The sequence below is a fragment of the Kogia breviceps genome, chromosome 5 (assembly GCF_026419965.1).
Source record: "Kogia breviceps isolate mKogBre1 chromosome 5, mKogBre1 haplotype 1, whole genome shotgun sequence".
Lineage (NCBI taxonomy): Eukaryota > Metazoa > Chordata > Mammalia > Artiodactyla > Physeteridae > Kogia > Kogia breviceps.
This window is the reverse complement of record NC_081314.1, coordinates 138,617,697-138,644,527: the sequence shown is the minus strand read 5'-3', so window position 1 is coordinate 138,644,527 and position 26,831 is coordinate 138,617,697. Positions and strand designations below refer to the sequence as shown.

Sequence of the window (26,831 nt, the reverse complement as noted above, 5' to 3'; positions counted from 1 at the left end):
TGAATGGAATCTTAAGATTCCTTTGATAATAATAAACACCAACCTCCACTGGCTTTGAAGATGTACACACTTCTTCACACACTCGCTCCACTAAACCATTACAACCTCACCTCCTTCTTAAGACATGCTGCTTTGAAACAAAACGACATCCTTCTCCTCCACAACTTGGAGTCTCCCCACAGGGTATATTTTCTTGGAATCAGACCTCTTCCGAAGCATCTTTTCTTACTAAAACCATGTGTGAAGCTGTCAGCTGCCCCAAACTAAAGCCAGCAGTCAGATGGAAAGTAAAAAGCTATAATTTGATTATCACTTTGGATCCGATTTCCTCATTTGATACTAACACAGGAATAACAGTAATTTCCTTAGCATGCTACTGAAAATAAAGTGTATTTTATGATATTTAAAGTACTCAAGTTAGAAGTTTAAACACCCAAAAATATGAAGAACAAAGAAATGCCTGTTGGTGGGGGAAAACCCTCTGATTCCATAGGAATCAAACAGTCACTAACAGATTCAGTCACCAAATCTCTTCTTACGTGTGTCAACAATAAATCAGACAAGTCAAAGTGTCCAAGAGTAGAACCAAGAGTAAAGTTCCAGTTGACTTCTTGGTCTGGCTAACTAGGGGGGCAGCCAAGGGGTCTATCTGTATGGTGAGATTTAAGAACTAAGGCCTGCCCTGTCTTCTCTTGATTTGCTCACTGGTAAGTCCAGATGGGTAGGTTTCTTCCTGCCTTATTTCTACCTTTAGATTTCATTCACAGATCAGACATCAAAGGTAGAGAGATTGCCTGAAGAAGATCAGTGTTAAAATGCACTTATTCCTAGAGAAAAGCCTTAAGAGTGAGGCTAACCTTTTCCTACTAGCTAGACCGTTCTTAAGATAAAGTTATAATGTATGTAACAAGCATTCGGTATACCGTAAGTGACATCGAGAGGTCCTAAAAGGGATCAGTGTGATACGAGAAAAAGTTTAACTGGAGATCAGGAGGTTAGGGGGAGCAGGTACTGGTCAAGGAGGAAGGACTGGAGAGAAGGAGGCACTTGAAAAGGCGCAAGGAAGGAAAGAAGGAAGGGGCTTCAGTAGAGAACCCAGCAGATGAGCCTGGGAATAACCAGACAGGATGCAGCAGGAAGACACAATTTTGTAAGGCACAAATTGAAGGACTATTCTCTGTGGCTGCAGCCATGGGCATGTGATATCCAAATTATGAAGGGTACTTGAGACAGGAGTTTAGCTACAGAACGGCCATGGAAGGCCAAGAATGGAAACTGGAACATAATGATGACGCCTTGGTCTGTTTACAGTTCCAAGAGACAAAACTCAACATCACAAAAAAAGAATTCCATTTTTCATCATCTTTCTCACTGCTATACTATGGGATGTAAAACTTTAATGTGCTAAAAGTTCAGCAGTATTGCTTTTCATAGTAATTTGGAATCAAGCATAAATAGTAATCTTTAAAAACATGAATAAAAAATCTGATTAATATTTGGGATTTGATATGTCAGAGACAAATGGAAAATAAGGGTCAATTTCTGTTAGAGTTATTTGCACTCCTGGTTCAAGTTAATATCTCTACGTGAAAAGGAAAACTGAAGTGGAATGCTATTAATTGAAACTCTAAAAGTTAGCCTCTGTACAGACAGGGATGGCCCACTCTGTCACTGACCCAGTGGCTGAGACCCTTTAAAAAGAAGGGTAAGAAGTGACTAAAATTTACTTTTTTTCCTATTTTCAAATTTTATCTTCAACTGCACAAAATTCTCAAATAGGTTCAGAAAAATAATTTATGGCAACAGACTATAATTAAAAGGTACTGAACTGGGAACAAAGATACCAGGATTTTAATCTCAGGTCCCTGATATGCACCACAAGCTAAATCAGAGTAGACAATCTTTAGTTTTTGTTTGTTTGTTTTTTAGTTTTAAGATCTGTTAAATTGTTAGACATTGTTCATCACCATAAAAATTTATTCTCTATTTATCTGTGTCCCTTTTATTTAGGATTTTATTCTTATTACATAAACTAAAAAGGTATAACCAGTAAGCAAAATAATTCTAAGCTGAAATTAAATACAAAAGAGTAAGAAATGACAGAGGAGGGGACCTGCCTGGTGGCTCAGTGGTTAAGAATCCACCTGCCAATGCAGGGGACACGGGTTTGAGCCCTGGTCCAGGAAGATCCCATATGCCCTGGAGCAACTAAGCCCCTGCACCACAACTACTGAGCCCGCACACCTAGAGCCTGTGCTCCGCAACAAGAGAAGCCACTGCAGTGAGAAGCCTGCGCACCACAACAAAGAGTAGCCCCCGCTCGCCACAACTAGAGAAAGCCCGCATGCAGCAACGAAGACCCAGCGTAGCCATAAATAAATAAATAGTTAAAAAAAAAAAAACAATGACAGAGGAGGAATCTGATTGTATATCAAAACAGGAAAATTCTTACTTCATCCAGGAAAAATGTATTTTAGGCATAGTGATATTCAAAACACTTAACAACATGTACTTACTGCACAAGCACTGGCCAGTTAGAATGGACGCCGGCCATGATGTACCAATGCATCAGGTAGACCGGGGCACAAATGAAGATTTTTCATTTTAACAAAGAATGGTACTGCATATTTCCTTTCTATATTGGGCTCTAGTACTGGGTATTAATTTACAGATCCATAATTACCAGATACAAAGTCAAGACAGATGGAAATAAAGCTAGCAACATATTATGAGGGACTATAAAATGAAAATCAATAAGAAATAAACTTAAAGAATCTATAGGAAAAAAATCACGCTGAGAGTTTGAAAACAATTTTTAAATGTTTCAAACACATGAAGGAAGATATTTTTAAAAATTTAAAGCACATTTATTTTTGAGTATAAGAGAATTAGAGGATAAGCTGAACATATCTTCGGAACTGTCTAAATAAGCTGCAGCTTCAAGTACCTCCAAGGAAATGGAGCTTGCAGGAGCCATAAAATAACAGATGTCAAATGAGGTAACAGAAGGCTCTGACATCTTATGATCCAGATTTGAAGACTGCAAAGTTTTTCTGTCATTTCCTTCATCCAAGTCAAATACTGCTGAGATACACAATCAAGTGTAAGAAAATCAAGATGCTATGAATAGGAAGGCATCCTGGGTTTTCCTCTCTCTCCTTGGACTTGGGAGTTTAAGATGGCATGAAGCAAAATAAGCAGAAAATGTATGATTCCTCAGTTGATTACTTTTTTTTTTTTTTTAAAAAGCTGAACTTCTGAGATGGCAATCTATAGAATGAAGGAATATAAACTAAAAACTAGCTAACAATTTGCTTTTCTGTGCATGACAAGAAGCAACAGGTCCTTTCACATGGGAGTTGAGGGCTGCCCTGTTCCTTCATTCCTTTTCAATACCGTTTAAGAAATTCAAGTATAGGTATAGTTGTTTACAAGTTGCCTTTTAATTCTTTCAGGGAAAACATTTTTCAGGTGACAAATAAATCTGGTGTTTTATTAAATTTTTTATTTACTTAGGAAATGAGAGAACTGTTGGGAGAAGTGGCTAAGAAAAACTTCCCCACACAAATTGTGATGAGCCTGATGTAAGTGACTCTGCAACTTCTGTTAAATCTTGTCACGGTTATTTCTCCATTACAACTAAGATAAACAGAACAAATAAGAAATTACTGCCATTCAAAACTCAGTATCTCACTTGTAGCTCTTCCTCAAATTAACTTACTCTTTTCTAAAATAAGTAACTCTACAATCACATATTTATTTATTGGCTGGATATTTATCTAGCAATATGGTATTGAGTACACAACTTTGTTGACCTTTCTTCTGAGTTCTACTCAAGGGTATATGTTTTACACTAGATATGCTAAACAATAACTTAATATTAACTCCTAATAAAGTATGGTGACTTTCTTAATAAATAAGAAATAAGCATGCATTCAATAAGTTTTAGCTATAAATAAATATATAGGAAAAATAAAACTCCTATAAAATGCATAGTATATATAAATTAAGATTTTTTTCACCAATAATATTTACAGAATTCTAAGATAAAGCAGAGTTTCTTATCCAGGGTCTATGAAAAAGCATTGGCTCTGTGAACACTATGAAATTACATGCAAACTGGGGTATATTGGCATTTTTCTTGCTGAGAAGGCACATAGCTTTTATTTGACTCTCAAAGGGGTGTTGGATCAAACACAGATTATAAACCACAATAAGAGAATGATTGGCAAATAAAGATTCGGTCTTATATTAGTTAAGATTAATGAAAATCAGCTTGCTTTTAAATTTCTTCCTTTAACCAAGGGGGAAAAGTCACTTATTTCCCCTAAGGAATTAAGATATTTGCACCATAAAACATCTTTGGACATCCTGTGGCATACAGCCAAAGTATTTCAAAAGCAACATGTTTTACAAATTGAATACTCAAGAAGATCCAATTTTTTGCCCTGAGAAATATGGTTCACTTTCAACTTTACTAAAGACAGTTGTTCTATTGCTATGCAAGTGGCACAGAATCACTTAATTTAAAAACTGTGACGTTTCTCCTTCACTTGCTCTTAGAAACACTCAAAAATAAATGTATTATGTGAAGTGATACTACATAAAGTATAAAGAAGTATCCACTGGGGTTCAAGATGGCGGAGTAGAAGGATGTGCGGGCACTCCCTCTTGCTAGAGCACAGAATCACAACTAACTGCTGAACAAACATCAATAGGAAGACACTGGAACTCACCAAAAAAGATACCTCAGATCCAAACACAATGGAGAAGCCACAATGAGAGAGTAGGGGAGCAATCACAATAAAATCAAATCCAATGACCACTGGGTGGGTGACTCACAAACTGGAGAACACTTATACCACAAAAGTCCACCCACTGGAGTGACGGTTCTGAGCTCCACGTCAGGCTTCCCAACCTGGGTGTCCGGCAATGGGAGAAGGAGTTCCTAGAGAATCAGACTTTGAAGGCTAGCGGGATTTGATTGCAGGACTTCAACAGGACTGTGGGAAACAGAGACTCCACTCTTGGAGGGCACACACAAAGTAGTGTGCAAATCAGGACCAAGGAGGAAAGAGCAGTGACCCCATAGGAGACTGAACCAGACCTACCTGCTAGTGTTGGAGGGTCTTCTGCAGAGGCTGGGGGTGGCTGTGGCTCACCCCAGGGACAAGGACACTGGCAGCAGAAGTTCTGGGAAGTACTCCTTGGCATGAGCCCTCCCAGAGACTGCCATTAGCCCCACCAAAGAGCCTGTAGGCTCCAGTGCTGGGTCGCCTCAGGCCAAACAACCAACAGGGAGGGAACTCAGACCCACCAATCAGCAGACAAGCAGATTAAAGTTTTATTGAGCTCTGCCCCCCAGAGCAACTCTCAGCTCTATCTACCACTGGTTCCTCCCATCAGGAAGTTTGCACAAGCTTCTTAGATAGCCTCATCCATCACAGGGCAGACAGCAGAAGCAAGAACTACAATCCTGCAGCCTGTGGAACGAAAACCACATTCACAAAAAGACAGACAAAATGAAAAAGCTGAGGACTATGTACCAGATGAAGGAACAAGATAAAACCCCAGAAAAACAACTAAATGAAGTGGAGATAGGTAACCTTCCAGAAAAAGAATTCAGGATGATACTGAAGATGATCCAGGACCTCAGAAAAAGAATGGAGACAAAGATCGAGAAGATGCAAGTAATGTTTAACAAAGACCTAAAGGAATTAAAGAACAAACACATAGAAGAATTAAAGAACAAACAAACAGAGACGAACAATACAAAAACTGAAATGAAAAATACACTAGAAGGAATCAATAGCAGAATAACTGGGGCCGAAGAATGGATAAGTGACCTGGAAGACAGAATGGTGGAATTCACTGCTGCAGAACAGATTAAAGAAAAAAGAATGAAAAGAAATGAAGACAGCCTAAGAGACCTCTGAGACAACATTAAACTCAACAACATTCACATTATAGGGGTCCCACCCAGAAGGAGAAGAGAGAGAGAAAGGACCCAAGAAAATATTTGAAGAGATTATAGTCGAAAACTTCCCTAATATGGGAAAGGAAATAGCCACCCAAATATAGGAAGCGCAGAGAGTCCCAGGCAGGATAAACCCGAGGAGAAACATGCGGAGACACATAGCAATCAAACTGACAAAAATTAAAGAATAAAAACGATTAAAAGCAACAAGGGAAAAATGACAAATAACATACAAGGGAACTCCCAGCTTTGGCTTTGCAGAAACTCCACAAGCCAGAAGGGAGTGACACAATATATTTAAAGTGATGAAAGGGTAGAAGCTACTACCAAGATTACTCTACCTGGCAAGGATCTCATTCAGATTCGACAGAGAAATCAAAAACTTTACAGACAAGCAAAAGCTAAGAGAATTCAGCACCCCCAAACCATCTCTACAACAAATGTTAAAGGAACTTCTCTAGGCAGGAAACACAAAAGAAGGAAAAGACCTACAAAAACAAACCTAAAACAATAAAGAAAATGGTAATAGGAATATACATATCGATAATTACCTTAAACATGAATGGGTTAAATGCTCCAACCAAAAGACACAGGCTCGCTGAATGTATACAAAAACAAGACCCATATATATGCTGTCTACAAGAGACCCACTTCAGACCCAGGGACACATACAGACTGAAAGTGAAGGGACGGGAAAAGATATTCCATGCAAATGGAAATAAAAAGAAAGCTGGAGTAGCAATTCTTGTATCAGACAAAATAGACTTTAAAAAAAAGACTATTACAAGAGACTAAGGACACTACATAATGATCAAGGGATCAATCCACGAAGAAACTATAACAATTGTAAATATTTATGCACCCAACAAAGGAGCACCTCAATACATAAAGCAAATGCTAACAGCCATAAAAGGGGAAACTGACAGTAACAGAATCATACTAGGGAACTTTAACACCCTACTAGCTCCAATGGACAGATCATCCAAAATGAAAATAAATAAGGAAACACAAGCTTTAAATGATACATTAAACAAGATGGACTTAATTGATATTCATAGGACATTCCATCCAAAAACAGAATACACTTTCTTCTCAAGTGCACATGGAACATTCTCCAGGATAGATCACATCTTGGGTCACAAATCAAGCCTCGATAAACTTTAGAAAACTGAAATCATATCAAGCAGCTTTTCCAACCACAACGCTATGAGATTAGAAATCAATTACAGGGGAGAAAACGAAAAAACACGAACACATGGAGGCTAAACAATACGTTACTAAATAACCAAGAGATAGCTAAAAAAATCAAAGAGGAAATCAAAAAATACCTAGAGACAAATGACAATGAAAACACGACAATCCAAAACTTATGGAATGCAGCAAAAGCAGCTCTAAGAGGGAAGTTTATTGCAGTACAATCCTACCTCAGGAAACAAGAAAAATCTCAAATAAACAATCTAAACTTACACCTAAAGGAACTAGAGAAAGAAGAACAAACAAAACCCAAAGTTAGTAGAAGGAAAGAAATCATAAAGATCAGAGCAGAAATAAATGAAATAGAAACAAAGAAAACAATAGCCAAGATCAATAAAACTAAAAGATGGTTCTTTGAGAAGATAAACAAACTTGATAAACCTTTAGCCAGACTCATCAAGAAAAAGAGGGAGAAGATGCAAATCAATAAAATTAAAAACGAAAAAGGAGAAGTTACAGCAGACACTGCAGAAATACAAAGCATCATAAGAGACTACTGCAAGCAACTCTATGCCAATAAAATGGACAATCTGGAAGAAATGGACAAATTCTTAGAACGGTATAACTTTCCAAGACTGAACCAGGAAGAAATAGAAAATATGAACAGACCAATCACAAGTAATAAAATTGAAACTGTGATTAAAAATCTTCCAACAAACAAAAGTCCAGGAACAGATGGCTTCACAGGTGAATTCTACCAGATATTTAGAGAGGAGCTAACACCCATCCTTCTCAAACTTTTCCAAAAAATTGCAGAGGAAGGAACAATCTCAAACTCATTTTATGAGGCCACCATCACCCTGATACCAAAACCAGACAAAGATGTCACAAAGAAAGAAAACTAGAGGCCAATATCACTGATGTACATAGATGTAAAAATCCTCAACAAAATACTAGCAAACAGAATCTAGCAGCACATTAAAAGGATCATACACCATGATTAAGTGGGGTTTATCAGAAGAGTGCAAGGGTTCTTCAATATATGCAAGTCAATCAGTGTTATAAATCATATTAACAAATTGAAGGAGAAAAACCATATGATCATCTCAATAGATGCAGGAAAAGCTTCCAACAAAATGCAACACCCATTTATGATAAAAACCCTGCAGAAAATAGGCACAGAGGGAACTTTCCTAAACATAATAAAGGCCATATATGACAAACCCACAGCCAACATCATCCTCAATGGTGAAAAACTAAACCATTTCCTCTAAGATCAGGAACAAGACAAGGTTGCCCACTCTCACCACTCTTATTTAACATAGTTTTGGAAGTTCTAGCCACAGCAATCAGAAAAGAAAAAGAAATAAAAGGAATCCAAATAGGAAAAGAAGAAGTAAAGCTGTCACTGTTTGCAGATGACATGATACTATACATAGAGAATCCTAAAGATGTTAACCAGAAAACTACTAGAGCTAATCAATGAATTTGGTAAAGTTGCAGGATACAAAATTAGTACACAGAAATCTCTGGCATTCCTATACACTAATGATGAAAAATCTGAGAGTGAAATTAAGAAAACACTCCCATTTACCATTGCAACAAAAAGAATAAAATATCTAGGAATAAACCTACCTAAGGAGACAAAAGACCTGCATGCAGAAAATTATAAGACACTGATGAAAGAAATTAAAGATGATACAAATAGATGGAGAGATATACCATATTCTTGGATTGTAAGAATCAACATTGTGAAAATGACTCTACTACCCAAAGCAATCTACAGATTCAATGCAATCCCTTTCAAACTACCACTGGCATTTTTCACAGAACTAGAACAAAAATTTCACAATTTGTATGGAAACACAAAAGACCCCAAATAGCCAAAGCAATTTTTAGAATGAAAAATAATGAGCTGGAAGAATCAAGCTCCCTGACTTCAGACTATACTACAAAGCTACAGTAATCAAGACAGTATGGTGCTGGCACAAAAACAAAAATATAGATCAATGGAACAGGATAGAAAGCCCAGAGATAAAGCCACGCACATATGGTCACCTTATCTTTGATAAAGGAGGGAAGGATATACAGTGGAGAAAAGACAGCCTCTTCAATAAGTGGTGCTGGAAAAACTGGACAGGGACATGTAAAAGTATGAAATTGGAACACTCCCTGACACCATACACAAAAATAAACTCAAAATGGATTAAAGACCTAAATGTAAGGCCAGCCACTATCAAACTCTTACAGGAAAACATAGGCAGGATACTTTATGACATAAATCAGAGCAAGATCCTTTTTGACCCACCTCCTAGAAAAATGGAAATAAAAACAAAAATAAACAAATGGGACCTAATGAAACTTAAAAGCTTTTGCATAGCAAAGGATACCATAAAGAAGATCAAAAGACAACCCTCACAATGGGAGAAAATAGTTGCAGATGAAGCAACTGACAAAGGATTAATCTCCAAAATTTACAAGCAGCTCATGCAGCTCAATAACAAAAAAACAAACAACCCAATCCAAAAATGGGCAGAAGAACTAAATAGACATTTCTCCAAAGAAGATATACAGATTGCAAACAAACACATGAAAGAATGCTCAACATCATTAATCATTAGAGAAATGCAAATCAAAACTACAATGAGATATCATCTCACACCAGTCAGAATGGCCATCATCAAAAAATCTAGAAACAATAAATGCTGGAGAGGGTGTGGAGAAAAGGGAACACTCTTGCACTGTTGGTGGGAATGTAAATTGATACAGCCACTATGGAGAACAGTATGGAGGTTCCTTAAAATACTACAGATAGAACTACCATATGACCCAGTAATCCCACTACTGGGCATATACTCTAAGAAAACCATAATTCAAAAAGAGTCATGTACTAAAATGTTCATTGTAGCTCTATTTACAATAGCCAGGACATGGAAGCAATCTAAGTGTCCATCAATAGATGAATGGATAAAGAAGATGTGACACATATATACAATGGAATATTACTCAGCCATAAAAAGAAACGAAATTGAGTTATTTGTAGTGAGGTGGATGGACGTATAGTCTGTCATACAGAGTGAAGTAAGTCAGAAAGAGAAAAACAAATACCGTATGCTAACACATATATACGGAATCTAAGGGAAAAAAAAGGTCATGAAGAACCTAGGGTTAAGACGGGAATAAAGACACAGACCTACTAGACAATGAAGTTGAGGATATGGGGAGGGGGAAGGGTAAGCTGTGACAAAGTGAGAGAGTGGCATGGACATATATACACTACCAAACTTAAAATAGATAGCTAGTGGGAAGCAGCCGCATAGCACAGGGAGATCAGCTCAGTGGTCTGTGAGCACATAGAGGGGTGGGACAGGGAGGGTGGTAGGGAGGGAGACGCAAGAGGGAAGAGATATGGCAACATATGTATATGTATAACTGATTCACTTTGTCGTAAAGCAGAAACTAACAAACCATTGTAAAGCAATTATATTCCAATAAAGATGTTTAAAAAAAATAATACGTTACTAAATAAGCATGAGATCACTGAAGAAATCAAAGAGGAAATCAAAAAATACCTAGAGACAAATGAGAATGAAAACACAATGATCCAAAACCTATGGGATGCAGCAAAAACAGTTCTAAGAGGAAAATTTATAGCAATACAATCCTACCTCAAGAAACAAGAAAAATCTCAAATAAACAATCTTACGTTACACCTAAAGGAACTAGAGAAATAAGAACAAAGAAAACCAAAGTTAGCAGACGGAAGAAATCATAAAGATCAGAGCAGAAATAAATGAAATAGAAACAAAGAAAACAATAGCAAAGATCAATAAAACTAAAAGATAATTCTTTGAGAAGATAAGCAAAATTGATAAACCTTTAGCCAGACACATCATGAAAAAGAGGGAGAGGACTCAAATCAACAAAATTAGAAATGAAAAAGGAAGTTACAATGGATACTACAGAAATACAAAGCATCCTAAGAGAATACTACAATCAATTCTATGCCAATAGAATGGACAACCTGGAAGAAATGGACAAATTCTTAGAAAGGTATAACCTTCCAAGACTGAACCAGGAAGAAATAGAAAATATGAACAGACCAATCACAAGTAATGAAACTGTGATTAAAAATCTTCCAACAAACAGAAGTACAGGATCAGATGGCTTCACAGTGAATTCTATCAAACATGTAGAGAAGAGCTAACACCTATCCTTCTCAAATTCCTCCAAAAAATTGCAGAGGATGGAACACTCCCAAACTCTACAAACTCTCCCAACAAAACCATAATTCAAAAAGACACATGCACCCCAATGTTCATTGCAGTACTATTTACAATAGCCAGGTCATGGAAGCAACCTAAGTGCCCATCAAAAGACGAATGGATAAAGAAGATGTGGTACATATATACAATGGAATATTACTCAGCCATTAAAAGGAACAATATTGGGTCGTTTGTAGAGACGTGGATGGACCCAGAGGCTGTCATACAGAGTGAAGTAAGTCAGAAACAGAAAAACAAATATTAACACATATATGTGGAATCCAGAAAAATAGTATAGATGAACCAGTGTGCAAGGCAGAAACAGAGACACAGATGTACAGAAGAAACGTATGGACAAAGGGGGGAAAGTGAAGGGGGTGGTGGTGGGATGAAGTGGGAGATTGGGATTGACATATATACACTAACATGTATAAAATAGATAACTAATAAGAACCTGCTGTATAAAAAAATAATAAAATAAAAATTAAAAAAAAAAGAAGTATCCACCTGAACGACACATACAGCTTTCCTTTTCAAAAACATGACATTGCGTAAAGCTTTGTGAAGAGAGAAAAACAATGAACAAGCAATGGGGGGTGGGAGGGGCTAAAAAAGACTAGTAGTTAATGAGAATATATTGGTAATTTGGTCATCTAACTCTTCTGAAGGGTTACTCTGCTTCTGGTTTTTGCCTCAGGCTAGCTCTTGGAAAAGAAAGACAAAACCAAACATACCTTGATTAATCACTAGAAATTCATGAACTCAACACTATAAATCAAAATAAAACCGTGGAGGACACATCTCCTATTTACAACAGTCTTGGTACTGTTCATATTAAATGGAACTCTTAGGAAATTAATCTAGATACCAGCAACAGAAATTGCAGGTGTTTGTTTTGTCTAGACCTAATACCTACAGAAAAGTTAGAAGCAGAAGTGCTTTTATTTATTTTTTTCCCCCACGCTCCACCCAAGACACTCAGCTTGAATCTTTCCTGGTTTCTACAAAAAACTTCAATGAATGGCGGAAATCTCAAAGCCTCCAGACCCTCTTGTCCCTGGGAGTCATCTTGATAAAGGAAGAGTGAAATTGGCAGGTCCTTCTCTAAGACTCTGTTTACTCATCTGCAAGACTTGGGAGGTAGTACCTGTGCTACCTACAGCAAAGGGAAGGTGCTATGAAGAGCAAACAAGTGATCCATATGGAAGGAAATGCCTTGTAAACTGTCCCGTTTCTATACAAATGTTAGGGGGAGAGGGGAAGTTACAGATTTTACAGGTAGGCTTGCTTTTCTATAAATAAACATCACTTTACTTCTCACTCAGGGATATTGTGTAGCACACAATATCAGAATTTTTAAAAGGACTTTTGGGTCTTTAACTATAGTAACTTATCCCAATTAAGTGACTGTGAAACAAATGGAAAGTTTTTAAAGAAAGCCAATCAACAAACCCAACGAAGAGAGGGGAACTCCTATCTGTGTGGAAAAATCTGAAAAATGACCATTTCAAAAGAGAAATTTTACCCATATCAAGATAAACTGATATTCCATTATTGCAAAATTAGAAAATGTATTCATTCTGGATGTAAGAAAAGTCAGAGGAGTATAAAAAATATTGATTGGCTATTTAAATTCCCAAAAGGGGCATACTAACATTTAAAAACATGCTTAAATATCACTTCTTTTTTTTGTGTGGTACGCGGGCCTCTCACTGTTGCAGCCTCTCCCGTTGCAGAGCACAGGCTCCAGACGCGCAGGCTCAGTGGCCATGGCTCATGGGCCCAGCCGCTCCGCGGCATGTGGGATCTTCCCGGACCGGGGCATGAACCCGCGTCCCCTGCATTGGCGGGCGGACTCTCAACCACTGCGCCACCAGGGAAGCCCGCCCTTAAATATCACTTCTAAATCTGTAGTCAGTATTCAACCAGATAGTAAGTCCAACTCCTTATGGCGCAAGGCGTCAGTGAATGTATCATAAGTGCTATAGAAGAGCCAAAGAGGGATGAATTGGGCAGCGTGTACGTGCATGTGTCTGTGAAGCGGTGAGGCAACAGGAGAACAAAAAACGGGAGAACTAGAAAACCCTGTGCTTTCTGCAATAGAAATAACTAACTAAGAATCTTTTCCGATGTCTCCCAAGAGCCTCTGCTAGACACCCACATATTCCCAGAAAGAGAAAATGGGCTCCATTTTGTCCTGAAAAATCTGTGTTTTCCCCAAATGTCTCAATTTTATTTATAAAGCAATATCCCATTGTTCTAAATACATGTCATTCTAAAGGATAAAACTGTCAAGGGGGTTGGCTAAAGAAGAGCATTTTAAAAAAAGAAAACATCTTTTTCAAAGACTGAGTTCTGCTTTTGTCCCTTTCCCAAATCACCTTTTGTTAAGTATTTTTGAAAACTCTCAAAAGAAAAACCCACACTATTACTAAAAAACTCAACCAACCAACAAGCCTACCGCTATGGCACAGAATCTGATGTACAATGTCTGTTAACTATTTTGAGTCTTGGGAGTGTTCTAATTATTTTTCTACATTGAGGGAATCTGTGTAAAGTTTCCACAAGTACATTGAATGAGAGTTAGAGCATTTTATTACTTCTCTGCAAAAGAGGTCTTTTCAAAAGGATCATAGAGGTAAAAATAAAATTTAATCTTGAACAAACCATGAAACAGCCAAACATTAATCTACTAACATAAGAAAGCAACACTGTAATTTGAATTCACACTGATTTCTCTTGCTGTCTCTGCATCTCCTCTTTCTGGATATTTTTCTTTCCTTCCTTGTTTCCCTTTGCATGCATTTTTTTCCTGACTTCTCATTCTGTTCTGCAGTTCCTTCTCCAGATCTTTTCTTTTCTCCCCTGGTTGCTAAACATTTTGCCTTTCACTGCCTTCATAATGAATGAGGCTGCCATGAAAGCAAGTGTCTGAAACCAAGAGCATAAAAGCCTTAGTTAAGCCAAGAACCTTATTTACTATAACTGGCATTTTCATTTCAACAACAATTCTGTTCCTAGGAGCAATTTTTAGGACAGGTATCATTACAAGCAGAGTTTATATTTCTAACAGCCTCTTGTGTTCAATTTACAAAGGCTGGATTTCCCAAGTATATTAAGGAATATAATTCTTAATTCTGAATTAGTCCTAAATACATTTTTCTAAGAAATACTATCCCCTTTTGTAATAGTATACTGTCTATACTATCTGATGATGAAAATTTGCATATCAACCTAAATAATGACTAAGTGTTGTCTTTCAAATTTTTGCAGCCACGTGGCAAATTCAATGATCTAAAATATGCTTGTTATAAAGACTACAGTATATAGTACCTTATCCAGCTTGTAGTTCAGAGCTTTCATCACATACACACACACACAAATTTGTCAAGAGGAAAGATTCACTCATACTCCAATGATGTATAATAACTAATCATTATTAACTTTTACAAAAAAGGCTTAGCGCTTCATGGTAAATGCTGTCTTAGACACTGAGGACTCATCTGCACAGGGCAAACTGAAGCACAGAGCTGGAGATGGTTCACCATTCTTACTCTGCGAAAGATGTGCATTGCCTGAGTAGGGCACGGAGACCTTTAGAAAGAAGTCTAAGTGGATGACGACGCAGCCCAGGAGAACTGCCAGGCACTACAGCACTGCCTCCTGCATTGCCACGGACTGGAAGAACGAAATGCTCCAATGTAAACGCCATTCATGTTAGGACTTGGCCAGCACACAGTGACTAGGTGGGAAGCAACAGGGACTCAACTTCCCAACAGGAAACACAACATCTAGCCCCTTTGCGTGGATTCTCTTTATTTGGCTGACAATGGAGCCCTGAAAACCATAAGCTGTACTTTATGTTGCTGCTCTGTGTCACAGTGGTCTTTAAAGTATGGAACATCAAGCTATCAGGGCCAAGGAAAACTGTTACAGTAACTACTAACATTGCCAAAGGCAAGCAGCCAAAAGCTGCTGTCTAAAAAGTCCCTCCTGGTAATGGTATTTGACACTTGTTAGAGCCACCATTTTACACCTATAGCTAAGCACTGTATATAAGAAAAGTAACTATCAGAATGATTCTATGTGCCTAAAAGGCAGACAGATTCTCCAAAAAATGTTGAGAGCTTTAATTTTCCTGTAAAACAAGGTAAAAAGAGAAAAGTCATAGATAAGTGATAATTTTATATTTTTAATAAATTTATTTATTTTTATTTTTGGCTGCATTGGGTCTTCATTGCTGCATGCGGGCTTTCTCTAGTTGCGGCGAGTGGGGGCTACTCTTTGATGCGGTGCGCAGGCTTCTCTTGTTGTGGAGCATGGGCTCTAGGCGCACAGGCTTCAGTAGTTGTGGCACACAGACTCAACAGTTGTGGCTCGTGGGCTCTAGAGCACAGGTTCAGTAGTTGTGGCACATGGGCTTAGTTGCTCCGCGATATGTGGGATCTTCCCGGACCAGGGCTCAAACCCCTGTCCCCTGCATTGGCAGGTGGACTCTTACCCACTGCGCCACCAGGGAAGTCCCAATAATCAATAATTTAAAATTGATGTTTCTAGGCCATGAATATGAGAAGACTTTTGATTCCTTAGCATGAGAAATATTTGCTGCATATATAACACATTTTAAAAGCAGAAAATTTGGTAAACAAACTTGGTCCACTGAATTAAAGCTACTTCAAGAAGGGTTAATTCATCCTGGCAATAATTACTAACAAAATCAATTATTCCTGGTTAAATCATTGGTTAAATTTTTCATTTGATCATCAAAAATTTACTGTTCACACAAAAGGCAGTAAAAATACAAAATCTATCAACTGGGAATTTGAGCACAAAAGCTTCATTATCAGAGTGCTATCATTTCCCTAGACCTACAAAAGCCAAGTTTATTCCCTCTGTTTCCTTTTTTAAGTAATTCTTCGCTTTGGGTGATACATTAGAAAGACACTTATGTCTTGGGATCAATTTTGGAAAACATAAATATCGTATCTATAAGGAAGATATCTACTAAAATGCATGGAAAAATAGCCTTTTCTAAAAGGAGAAAAAGAGTCCTCAATTTCCATGAGATCAGATAGAAATGTAAAGGTCCAAGATTCTAGAGACCTTACGTTCCACAGCCCTGAATAACACTTCCCCAGAACTAAAGTATGCTTTATATTTTCAGTAGGGTGCTACCAATATAAAACAAATACCTGTTAATCTAACTGCAAAAGTAATTGTTTTCCTTTTAATTAATGCCTTGAGTAGTTCCATCTCTGGTTATCAGATATTGAATTGGGAGGCATAAGTTTAGCTCTCGTTTAACTGAAGAAAAAAGGAGAGATTCTCAAAAGAATGAATCTCAACTAGACATCTGGTAGACAGAACTAATCCAGACTGCGTATTAAAAAAAGAATAAAAGGAAAAAGCCTACGTACCCTCTAAACTCTTTCTCATTCAAGAAACTAAATATAATTATATTTCCCAATCCCAGTCTTGTGCTTAAGAATCTGGGCTAAAGCAGGGTGCTATTGTTCCCTACATGACCTTATCCCTAAGGAACTGGACATGACCTTGAGTGTGCATCAAAAGAAGTGAATGGCTTATTGTAAGTAGTTTTGTATCAAAGGAACTATGAGAGTTGGATTTTGCTAAACGGAACCCTCATTTATGGAGCCAGCCATTGAATATAGGTTTAATGTTCCAATCAACTAATTTTAAAACTTTGCACTCCATAAGGTATTTCTCCAGTGTCACCATATTAGTTGATAATGAGTGAATTAAACTTTCTTTCTCTAGATGAACACTCTATACGAATATAAAACAAAACTAAGTCCGAATTTCTTTTCTATACTCTCCAGGCTGGTTTCCTTTTAGGAGAGCAAGATTTAGGATGGAGCAAATTCACACCATCAAATTCGATGTGTGGAATGACTGGGCAGTTGAACTGTTTCACTGTCAGCAAAAGGTAGAAGTAATTTTTGCATCATTAGTGAAGATGCCGTAAAGGCACTGCTGTATCAAGGGAGACATGGAAGAAATCCCAAAGGGTCAGAATGTGGCTCTCTTGGTCCATCACAAGAAACTATAGCTGCTAGTGAATATATGCTCTAAAGTCAGAAAAAAAAAAAAAGCTTCATATTCTCCAAAGTGACTACAACAAAGAAAAATTGGCAGGAGATACTCAATAGTTACTTAAATCTGTCTCTGAGTTGTCTCAATGAAATTATAAATCTTTTGATTCTTCAATGTAACTGTTTCTGCTTTGGTCTCACCAGGTTTGAGAGGAATAATAGAAATAATAACCATCAGGTAACATAATATAGTCACTAAGTCCTCCAAATGAGTTTTAAATAACAAAACAATATAGCTACATACTGGCTTGTGATTTTTTTTTTACTCTCCACATTGACTTAAATTTAAAGTAATAATGGAAAACTAAAATAAAAATTACAACAGAAAGGAATGTTCTTATTTTAAAAATAAGTTTATTTGGAAAAGGGGATAGTGGAATAAAGGGCTAAAAAATTAGCCTTTGTATAAGCAACTCTCTGATACTGCAGGCAGCATTAGTCAACTAAACACAGTAAGAGTGACACACACCACATTTTAAGGGTGTTCTCTATAGCAATGACAACAGTAATTCAATAGCCGAAATACAGCCAAAATAATCTGTAAGTCATCTAGGCGTTATCAAAAATCACCCACCATGGACACTTCCTGGGTGGTGCAGTGGATAAGACTCTGTGCTCCCAATGCAGGGGACAAGGGTTCGATCCCTGGTCAGGGAACAAGATCCCACATGCATGCCACAGCTAACAGTTTGCATGCTGCAACTAAGGAGTCTACCTGCCAGAAGTAAGACCCAGTGCAACCAAAAAAAAAAAAAAAAAAAAAGAAAATCATCCACCAGAGTACCCCTTCCTTCCTTCCTCCCTCCCTTCCCCTCTCTCTCTCTTTCTTTCTTTCTTTCTTGCCACACTGCAGCTTGTGGGATCTTAGTTTCCCAACCAGGGATCAAACCTGGGCCCCTGGCAGTGAGAGCGCTGAGTCTTAACCACTGGACTGCCAGGGAACTCATCAGAGTATCATTTTCTAAAATGTATGAACCTTGTTTTGGGTTGAACTTCTATAGAAAGGAATCTTAAGATTAAGGCAGAAATCTAGAGTACTGCCTGGGTTCAGAAGATACCTGAATACTTAACAGTTTGTAATCCAAGAGACTATTAAAAAGGACTACAAGCTTGCACTAGTGCCATATTCCTTTTGCTTGAAATAGTGACAAGTCATAAGAGAGTTAACATGTTTCTATTGTACTTATTGTAGAGAAGGAGAACTGACAGCTGTACTTCCAATACTTACATGTGACACAATCATATGTGTACGAATATAGAAAAAATACATATAGTACATACACACATGCACACAAATACATTTTCTGTGTAAGCATGAAAGCAAAAAAAAACCCCAAACACTAAGTTTACTCAAATAATATTTCCCCTAAGATCACTCTCCTGGAATTGTATAATTGAGAAAAGCTTATTACTTATTACTCTGAAAAAACAGTACAAATACCTCAAACTCAAATGTCTAGACAATTTGGCCTAGAATCACAATTCAAAAGTCAACTAAAAATCTCAAATATGCTTTCTAATTTGTTTTTCTATTTCTACTAATGAAGAATAGGATTTTAACTTTTTCCTAGTGTCAAAAGCTAAATTGGTCAGAATCAAGTATACAGGATTTTAGGTTGGAAAAAGAAAATATTTGAGAAAAGCAAGTGTAAAATCCAACTTTTTATAAGAACATAACTGATTAAAAACTCCAGTATCTACTTAAATCTAAAGTATATGATTATTATTGATAGGAAATGAGCTGTTGCACTCCAAGATATTTTATTACAAGATAATAATCATTCTTAAGATGATAAAGTTCTAAAGTTAAATCAAAAGCACCAAATCAGAAAAAGGCTGTGAGCTAACTACTTTTACATTCCCTAAGAGCTTTGGCATTTTCCTGAGTTTTACTGTGTAAATATGACAAAACCATGCACCACTTCTGCCACAAAGACAAAAGCAATTACTCCATTAAACAATAATATTTTTAAATGTGGTGACAAAATAAAGATTTATATTCAATCTTGAAGGTAAGAAGTGGAAGAAAAATTCTTAGTTTTAAAAGAGACAATAGTTCCTTTCAGCAGTCTTCAAACAACATAAGAAAGATGAAGCTTTTGGAGCCTTGCTTTTGGAAATTCAACTTGATGTAGTTCCCAATAGACAAAAGGATGAAGATGTGTAAAAATGTAATTCAGGTAAAAGACAGATGTCCTGTTGGGGCCATTCACTCAGCCTTAATTTAGAGATGCCAAGTTCATTTTTATATTTTAAAGGAGAAAAATTTAACTTAGACTGTTTAATGTTTATCCATAAATGTGAAGGCTTTCATGAAGGCTAACAAACCAGCCTAATAAATTTTTCTGCCTGGGATCAAATATCAACTATTTGATATATGATCAACTAATCATCTGGCCAGTTAGAAAAATTAAAAAGTAAGATATACATGTAGGCACACACAGAATAGTTACCTTCAGTTGATTATTGAAAATATCAATCTCCTGTAGTTTTGATCTAGTTTCTTTCTCCACTTCATCCAGTTGGTCTCGTAGCTGCTGCCGAGCTAGTTCTTTTGCTTCTAAGGCTCTTTTGAGTGTAAGAAGCGAATCTCCTGTTTTAGAAAAACATCGCAAGATAAGAAAGACAAACTGGCAGTGAGGAAAAATGGTTTTTAACGTTTTCATCTCAATTAAGAAAATTCTTGCCAGTAGAAAGGGAAAACGTCAACTTTTATAAAACACCTACTGTGCAAACTGTTCTGCTGAACTTGTTTTAATTGGTCATTGAGTATCTGTTTTTCTGGAATAAGTCTTCCAAGCATTTGCTGAGACTCCTAGGAGAGAAAGAGAACACAGCAATGAATGATGGAGAAAACTACCATGTTTCCTCATCCCTCAAAGACTCTCCCAATCTCAACCTGAATCCTCTACTGTGAAACTCTCAGGGTGGTTTCACAACTCAGCAGAGAAAATGGAGAGCAATGATCTCTCAATTGCACTGGGATCAAACGTAAATGCAGTGACGCTGCTGTTTGCAAACTGACTCAGTAGTTTAAACAGCAACCGTTCTGTCCTGAACTTTGAGTCTTAATAGGGTTGAACTGGATTACCATACACCTGAAGTTGGAAACAGAAATCAAAAAAGGACTTTTAACAATTAGAATCTTAGCTGCCATATATGTTTGTCCAACACTCAGGATAGAGGCACAATTTCAAACATCTACACAAAAATCTTGAACCAACTTTTTTTTTTTTTTTTGCGGTACGCGGGCCTCTCACTCTTGCGGCCTCTCCCGTTGCGGAGCACAGGCTCCGGACGCGCAGGCGCAGCGGCCATGGCTCACGGGCCCAGCTGCTCCCCCGAGGCACGTGGGATCCTCCCGGACCGGGACATGAACCCGTGTCCCCTGCATCGGCAGGCGGACTCTCAACCGCTGCGCCACCAGGGAAGCCCTTGAACCAACTATTTTTTAACTGACATAGATAAAAGCTAAACCACATTGTACAAGGCTATTTGGAGTTTTCATGGGTGACTTGACAAGCAATTGTATTTGCCTAAGTTCAGCTGAAATTATTCAATATAGTTTCTACACATTTTAGAAAAAGGACAGATTTTCCAGCCTTTATTAAGGAATATTTGACTTTCATTTTTACTTTGATTTGAGGAAAAAAATCTCTGTGTATTAACTTATGGTTTGAAAAAATAAAAATGTCAATTAAAAATTTTCACTAGAGGCTAAGAACCAGTCCCTTTCTGGAACAACCACCTTTAGATACAGACTGGCTTGTGTGTAATAAATCTTTGTGTACTATATGTCTGAACAGTAGATACAGCTCAATGGAGAGGATTTGGTAGCATCTTCTCATATGAATAATCCACACAAACACATATACCCCCCCACCCCCCCAAATTTGAACAAAACAGAATACAAAAACCGATCATTTTCCCAAAAAAGCATAGCCAACTAAGCTTCTCCTCTTGTTCTCCTTGCTAAATTAAGGCAAGACCTCTTAGCCAATCCCAAAGATTCTTTCCTGAACCAGGACAAACAATGAAGGATCAAGATGAAGCCTGGCTCAGATCACTCAGATTGTTTCACTTATTTAAACGTTACTTTTAAATGGACTACCTGAGTTTCGAAAATAGGTCAAACCAATATGAAGGGCTACCTGACTCATTTGCAGAGCAAGAATTTGCTAATTACTGTAAAGAAAGGAAACAGATTTCTCACTGCCTACTATGTACCTGCTTTTCTTCAAACCATGTATTATTTTTAACTTCACTACTTTTTCAGGAACTTTGATCGGTATTTTATTATCAATAACTGAATATACTAAGCATCAATCTTTTTTTTTTTTTTTTTTTTTTGCCGTACGCGGGCCTCTCACTGATGCGGCCTCTCCCACTGCAGAGCACAGGGTCCGGACGCGCAGGCCCAGCAGCCATAGATAGCTCACGGGCCCAGCCGCTCCGCGGCATGCGGGGTCCTGACAGGCGGACTCCCAACCACTGCGCCACCAGGGAAGCCCGTCAATCTTAAATAATAAAAATATGTTTGGACACAGAGCATTCAGTGAGATAATAAACAAACACATGGCCTTCACTCCTAAATTTTCAAAGGAATATTTTATGAAACTTCTCATAAATAGTTAATGAAAGACACAGAAAAACAGTTACCACAGAAAAGAATACACTTTTAAAAGGTGCATACATTTTAAAATATTTTCAAACAATTTCTAGCAGTGAACTTCTGATACTGTTTACATTATATGTCATATCCTAATATCTCAAATTGATTAGGACTTCAGTGATAATCAGTAAGGACACAGAAGACATGAACGACATCATGAATCAACTTGATCAGGACACCCTACCCAACTTCAATAGAGTACACATTCTTTTTTTTTTTTTTTTTTTTTTTTTTTTTTTGTGGTAGGCGGGCCTCTCACTGTTGTGGTCTCTCCCTTTGCGGAGCACAGGCTCCGGACGCACAGACTCAGCAGCCATGGCTCACGGGCCCAGCCGCTCCGTGGCATGTGGGATCTTCCCGGACCGGGGCACGAACCCATGTCCCCTGCATCGGCAGGCGGATTCTCAACCACTGCACCACCAGGGAAGCCCTAGAGTACACATTCTTTACAAGAGCACATGCAATATTCACCAAGACAGATCAAATGCTGGGCCATAACATAAGTCTCAATAAACTTAAAAGGATTATTAAAATCATACAGAGTATGTTCACAGATCATATCATAAATAAATCAGAAATCAATAAGACAAATGAAAAAATAATCCAAGCATTTGGAAACTAAACAGCATAATTCTAAATAACCCATCAAAGAAATGACAAAGGAAATTTTAAAAAAGGTTTTGAATTGAGTGGATTTAAAAATACAACATATTCATATGGCTATGACAATGCTCTGAAGGAACTATATAGCGTAAAATGTTACACATTATCAGAAATGAAGAAAGATCCAAATTCAATAATTTAAGCTTCCTCCTTACAAGGCTAGAAAAAAGCAAATTAAACCCAAAATAAAGAGATGGAAGGAAATAATAAGAAGCCTAAGTCAATGAAATAGAAAACAGACACACAACAGAGAAAATAAAATCTATAAAACCAAAACCTTTCAAAAAAAAAAATCAATCAATAAACCCAATATGCTCCTAGCTAGATTGATGGAGTAAAGGAGGAAGAGGGGAAGGGAGAGGAGGAAGAGAAGGAGAAAGGGGAGGGAGAGGAGGAGTTGCAGTGGCGGAGAAAAGATACAAATTCCCAGTATCAGGAATGAAAGAAGTAACATCACTACAGATACTACAGACTTGCAAAGAATAATAAGAGAATATTATAAACAATTTTATACAAATAAATTTGTTAACTTAGATGAAATTTCACATTCATTGCAAGATACAAATTATCAAAACAGACCAAAGAACAAATAGAAAACTGGAATAGCCTTGTGTCGATATCTATAGAATAAATTTTGCAATTAAATGTTCTACCACAAACAAGATTCCAGACCCAGAAGGCTTCACTAGTGAATGCCACCAAAAATTTAAGGAAAAAACACAGTTATCCCTCAGTATCCATGGGGGATTGGTTCCAGGATCCTCTCAATAGCAAAATCTGAGATTGTTCAAGTCCCTTATACTAAAATGGCATCGTGCAATTGGCCTCCTGAATCCTTTAATCTGCATATTTGGACCAACTGATCTGATACTGGAACCTGATAACTATTCCAGGAGGTGAGAGAAAGTTTTATAGAAATATACAGGATTTTAAGACACAAGCCGATGGGGTTAGCTAGGAAGGCAGTGTAGTGTCAAGGTTGGAAGTAAAGTCTTTAAGTCACATAGATCTGGATTTGAATTTGGATTCCTGTTTCCCAGCTAGAAACTGAATGCCAGAAACTGATTCTAGAATGTTCCCTTCTCGAATCTTCACTTTCTCACATATAACATGAGAGTAATGATAGTGCCCTTACCAGATTACTGTGGGACTCTGTTAAATATCCACATTAAGGTCTTAGCACTGAGCACACTGGCACATGCCAGACCTTCGATAAATGGTAGCTACCACTACAGTCAGTCCACCATATCTGGATTCAACCAGCCTAGGATCGAATTTCAATCCAAATATGCCAATATGAAAGGACTACTGTACTATACATTTTACATAAAGGACTTGAGCACCCACAGATTTTGGTATCCCCAGGCAACTTGGAACCAGTGCCCCCACAGATATCAAGGAAAGACTACCATCCTATATTTTTAGAAACTAAATCAGAAAAGAATACCCTACAGCTTAGTTTCTTATTTATTACCCTGATACCAAAGCTAGACAAGGGCATTATGAGAAATAGATAAACTAATATCCTTCATGAATTTCAATAGAGACCCCTAATAACAGCAAGGTAGATCCAGCAAAATGTTTGTTAAACAATAATACACCATGACCAAGTGCAGTTTACCCTAAGAATGGAAGGTTGGTTTAACATTCAAATACCACCACATTAACAAAATAAAGGAGAAAAAAACCACATAAACATCTCAATAAATGCAGGAAAAAAGAATATGACCCAATTCAACACCCATTCATGATAAAAACTGTCAGCAAACAAGGAAAAAAAGGGAAGTCCCTCACCCTAATAAAGGGCATCAATCAAAAAAACCCTACAGTTAACATCATACCTCATGGTGAGAATGCTTTGCTCCTAAGATCAAGAACAAGACTCTCACCACTTCTATTCAACATAGTACTAGAGGTTGTAATCAATGCAGTTAAGACAAAAAAAGAAATAAAAGGCGTATAGATTGGAAAAAAAATCAAGTTATGGTGGCGCAGTGGTTAAGACTCCACGCTCCCAATGCAGGGGGCCTGGGTTCAACCCCTGGTCAGGGAACTAGAACCCACATGCATGCCACAACTAAGAGTTTGCATGCCACAATTGAGGAGCCCACCTGCCACAACTAAGACCTGGCGCAACCAAATGAATAAATAAATATTTTTTAAAAAGAAAAAGAAGAAATAAAGTTATCCTTATTCACAATGTTTATGCATGTAGAAATTCTAAGGAAGCTACAATAAAGCTATTAGAACTAATAAATGAGTTAGGCAATATCACACATATAATGTCAATATATGAAAATGAATTCTGTTTCTATATACTGGCATCAAACAACTGTAAATTGAAATTAAAATATGTAATACACAATAGCATCAAAAACCTTGAAATAATTAGGGCTAAACTTTACAAAATATGTACAAGACTTGTACGCTGAAAACTACAAAACACTGCTGTAAGAATTTGTAACAACCCTAATAAAATTAAGAGATATACTATTAAGACTCAATATTGTTAAGATGTCAATTCTTCCCATACTGATCTATAAATTCAATGGAATTCCAATAAAAATTCTAAGTACTTTTGTAAAAACTAACATGATGATTTTAAAAGCTTCTGTGGAAATGTAAAGGACCTAAAATAGCCAAAATAATTTGAAAAAGAAAAATATTGAAGAACTCACACTACCTGATTTCAAAAATTATTATAAAACTAAAATTATCAACAGAGTGAAATACTGGTGAAAGGATAGACATAGACCAAAGGAACAGAAGAGAATCTAGAAAAGATTTTTTACAAATGTGGTTAATTGGTTATCAACAAGCTACCAAGGCAATTCAATGGGGGAGAAGGACAGTGTTTTTAATAAATGTTGCTAGAACAACTGGGTGTTGGTATGGAAAAAAATGAACCTCATCCCTTACCTTACACTTAAGTAAAAATGAACCTGAAATGGATCACAGACCTAAACATGTAATATTAAAGGGTAAAACTTCTGGAAGAAAAGATACGAGAAAATATCTGCAATCTTGGGATAGTCAAAGATTTCTTACATTGAACATGGAAAGTGTAAACCATAAAAGAAAAAAATGAATAAGTTGAACTTTCCCCAAATTAAACACGTCTACCCTTTAAAGAACACCATTACAAAAATGAAAAGGTAAGCCACAGACTGGGCGAAAATGTTTTCAAAACATCTATCTGACAAAGGACTTCTGGGACTTCCCTGGTGGCACAGTGCTTAAGATTCCACGCCCTTAATAAAGAGGGCACAGAGTCAATCCCTGGTCAGGGAACTAGATCCCATATGCATGCCGCAACTAAGAGTTTGCATGCCACAACTAAGGAGCCAGCAAGCTGCAACTAAGGAGCCCTCCTGCCACGACTAAGAAGCACACGTGCCGCAACTAAGAAGACAACGAGCCACAACTAAGGAGCCTGTGGGCTGCAACTAAGAAGCCTGACTGACACAACTAAGACCCGGCACAACCAAATAAATAAATATATATATTTTCTTAAAAAAGGACTTCTTACAAGAATATATAAAGAACTTTGATAATATGCTAAACAACCTACTAAAAAATAAGCTAAAGATTTTTTCACAAAGACACACAGAAGGTGCATACTAATACACATATGAAACAATGAGCAACATCATTAGCCTTCAGGAAAATGCAAGTTAAAGCCACATGAGATATCATTACACACCCACCAGAGATGTTAAAATTAAAAATAATGGCAATACCAAGTGTTGACAAGAATGAGGAACAACTGAAGGACTCATACACTCCTGGTGAGAATGTAAAATGGTACAACCACTTTGCAAACAATTTGATAGTTCCTGATAGGGTTAAGCACATACTTACATGACATAGTAATTCCACTCCTAAAATATAACCAAGAGAAATAAAACACATTTCCACATAAAGATGTATAAGTAAATACGCATTGC

The 26,831-nt window shown here is 37.2% G+C and overlaps 1 protein-coding gene across 6 annotated transcripts in view; it reads right to left on the bottom strand.

The window, feature by feature from the left end:
* The window catches only part of ITSN1 (intersectin 1), a 227,602-nt gene that overhangs the window by 91,410 nt on the left and 109,361 nt on the right, over positions 1 to 26,831 (bottom strand). For all 6 annotated transcript variants that reach the window (XM_059064443.2, XM_067035034.1, XM_059064441.2 and 3 more), the window contains exons 15-16: positions 20,277 to 20,364; positions 20,003 to 20,142 (exon numbers count right to left, since the gene is read on the bottom strand). In XM_059064443.2, the coding sequence (XP_058920426.1) occupies positions 20,003 to 20,142; positions 20,277 to 20,364 (228 nt within the window). The remainder of the gene's footprint in view (positions 1 to 20,002; positions 20,143 to 20,276; positions 20,365 to 26,831) is intronic.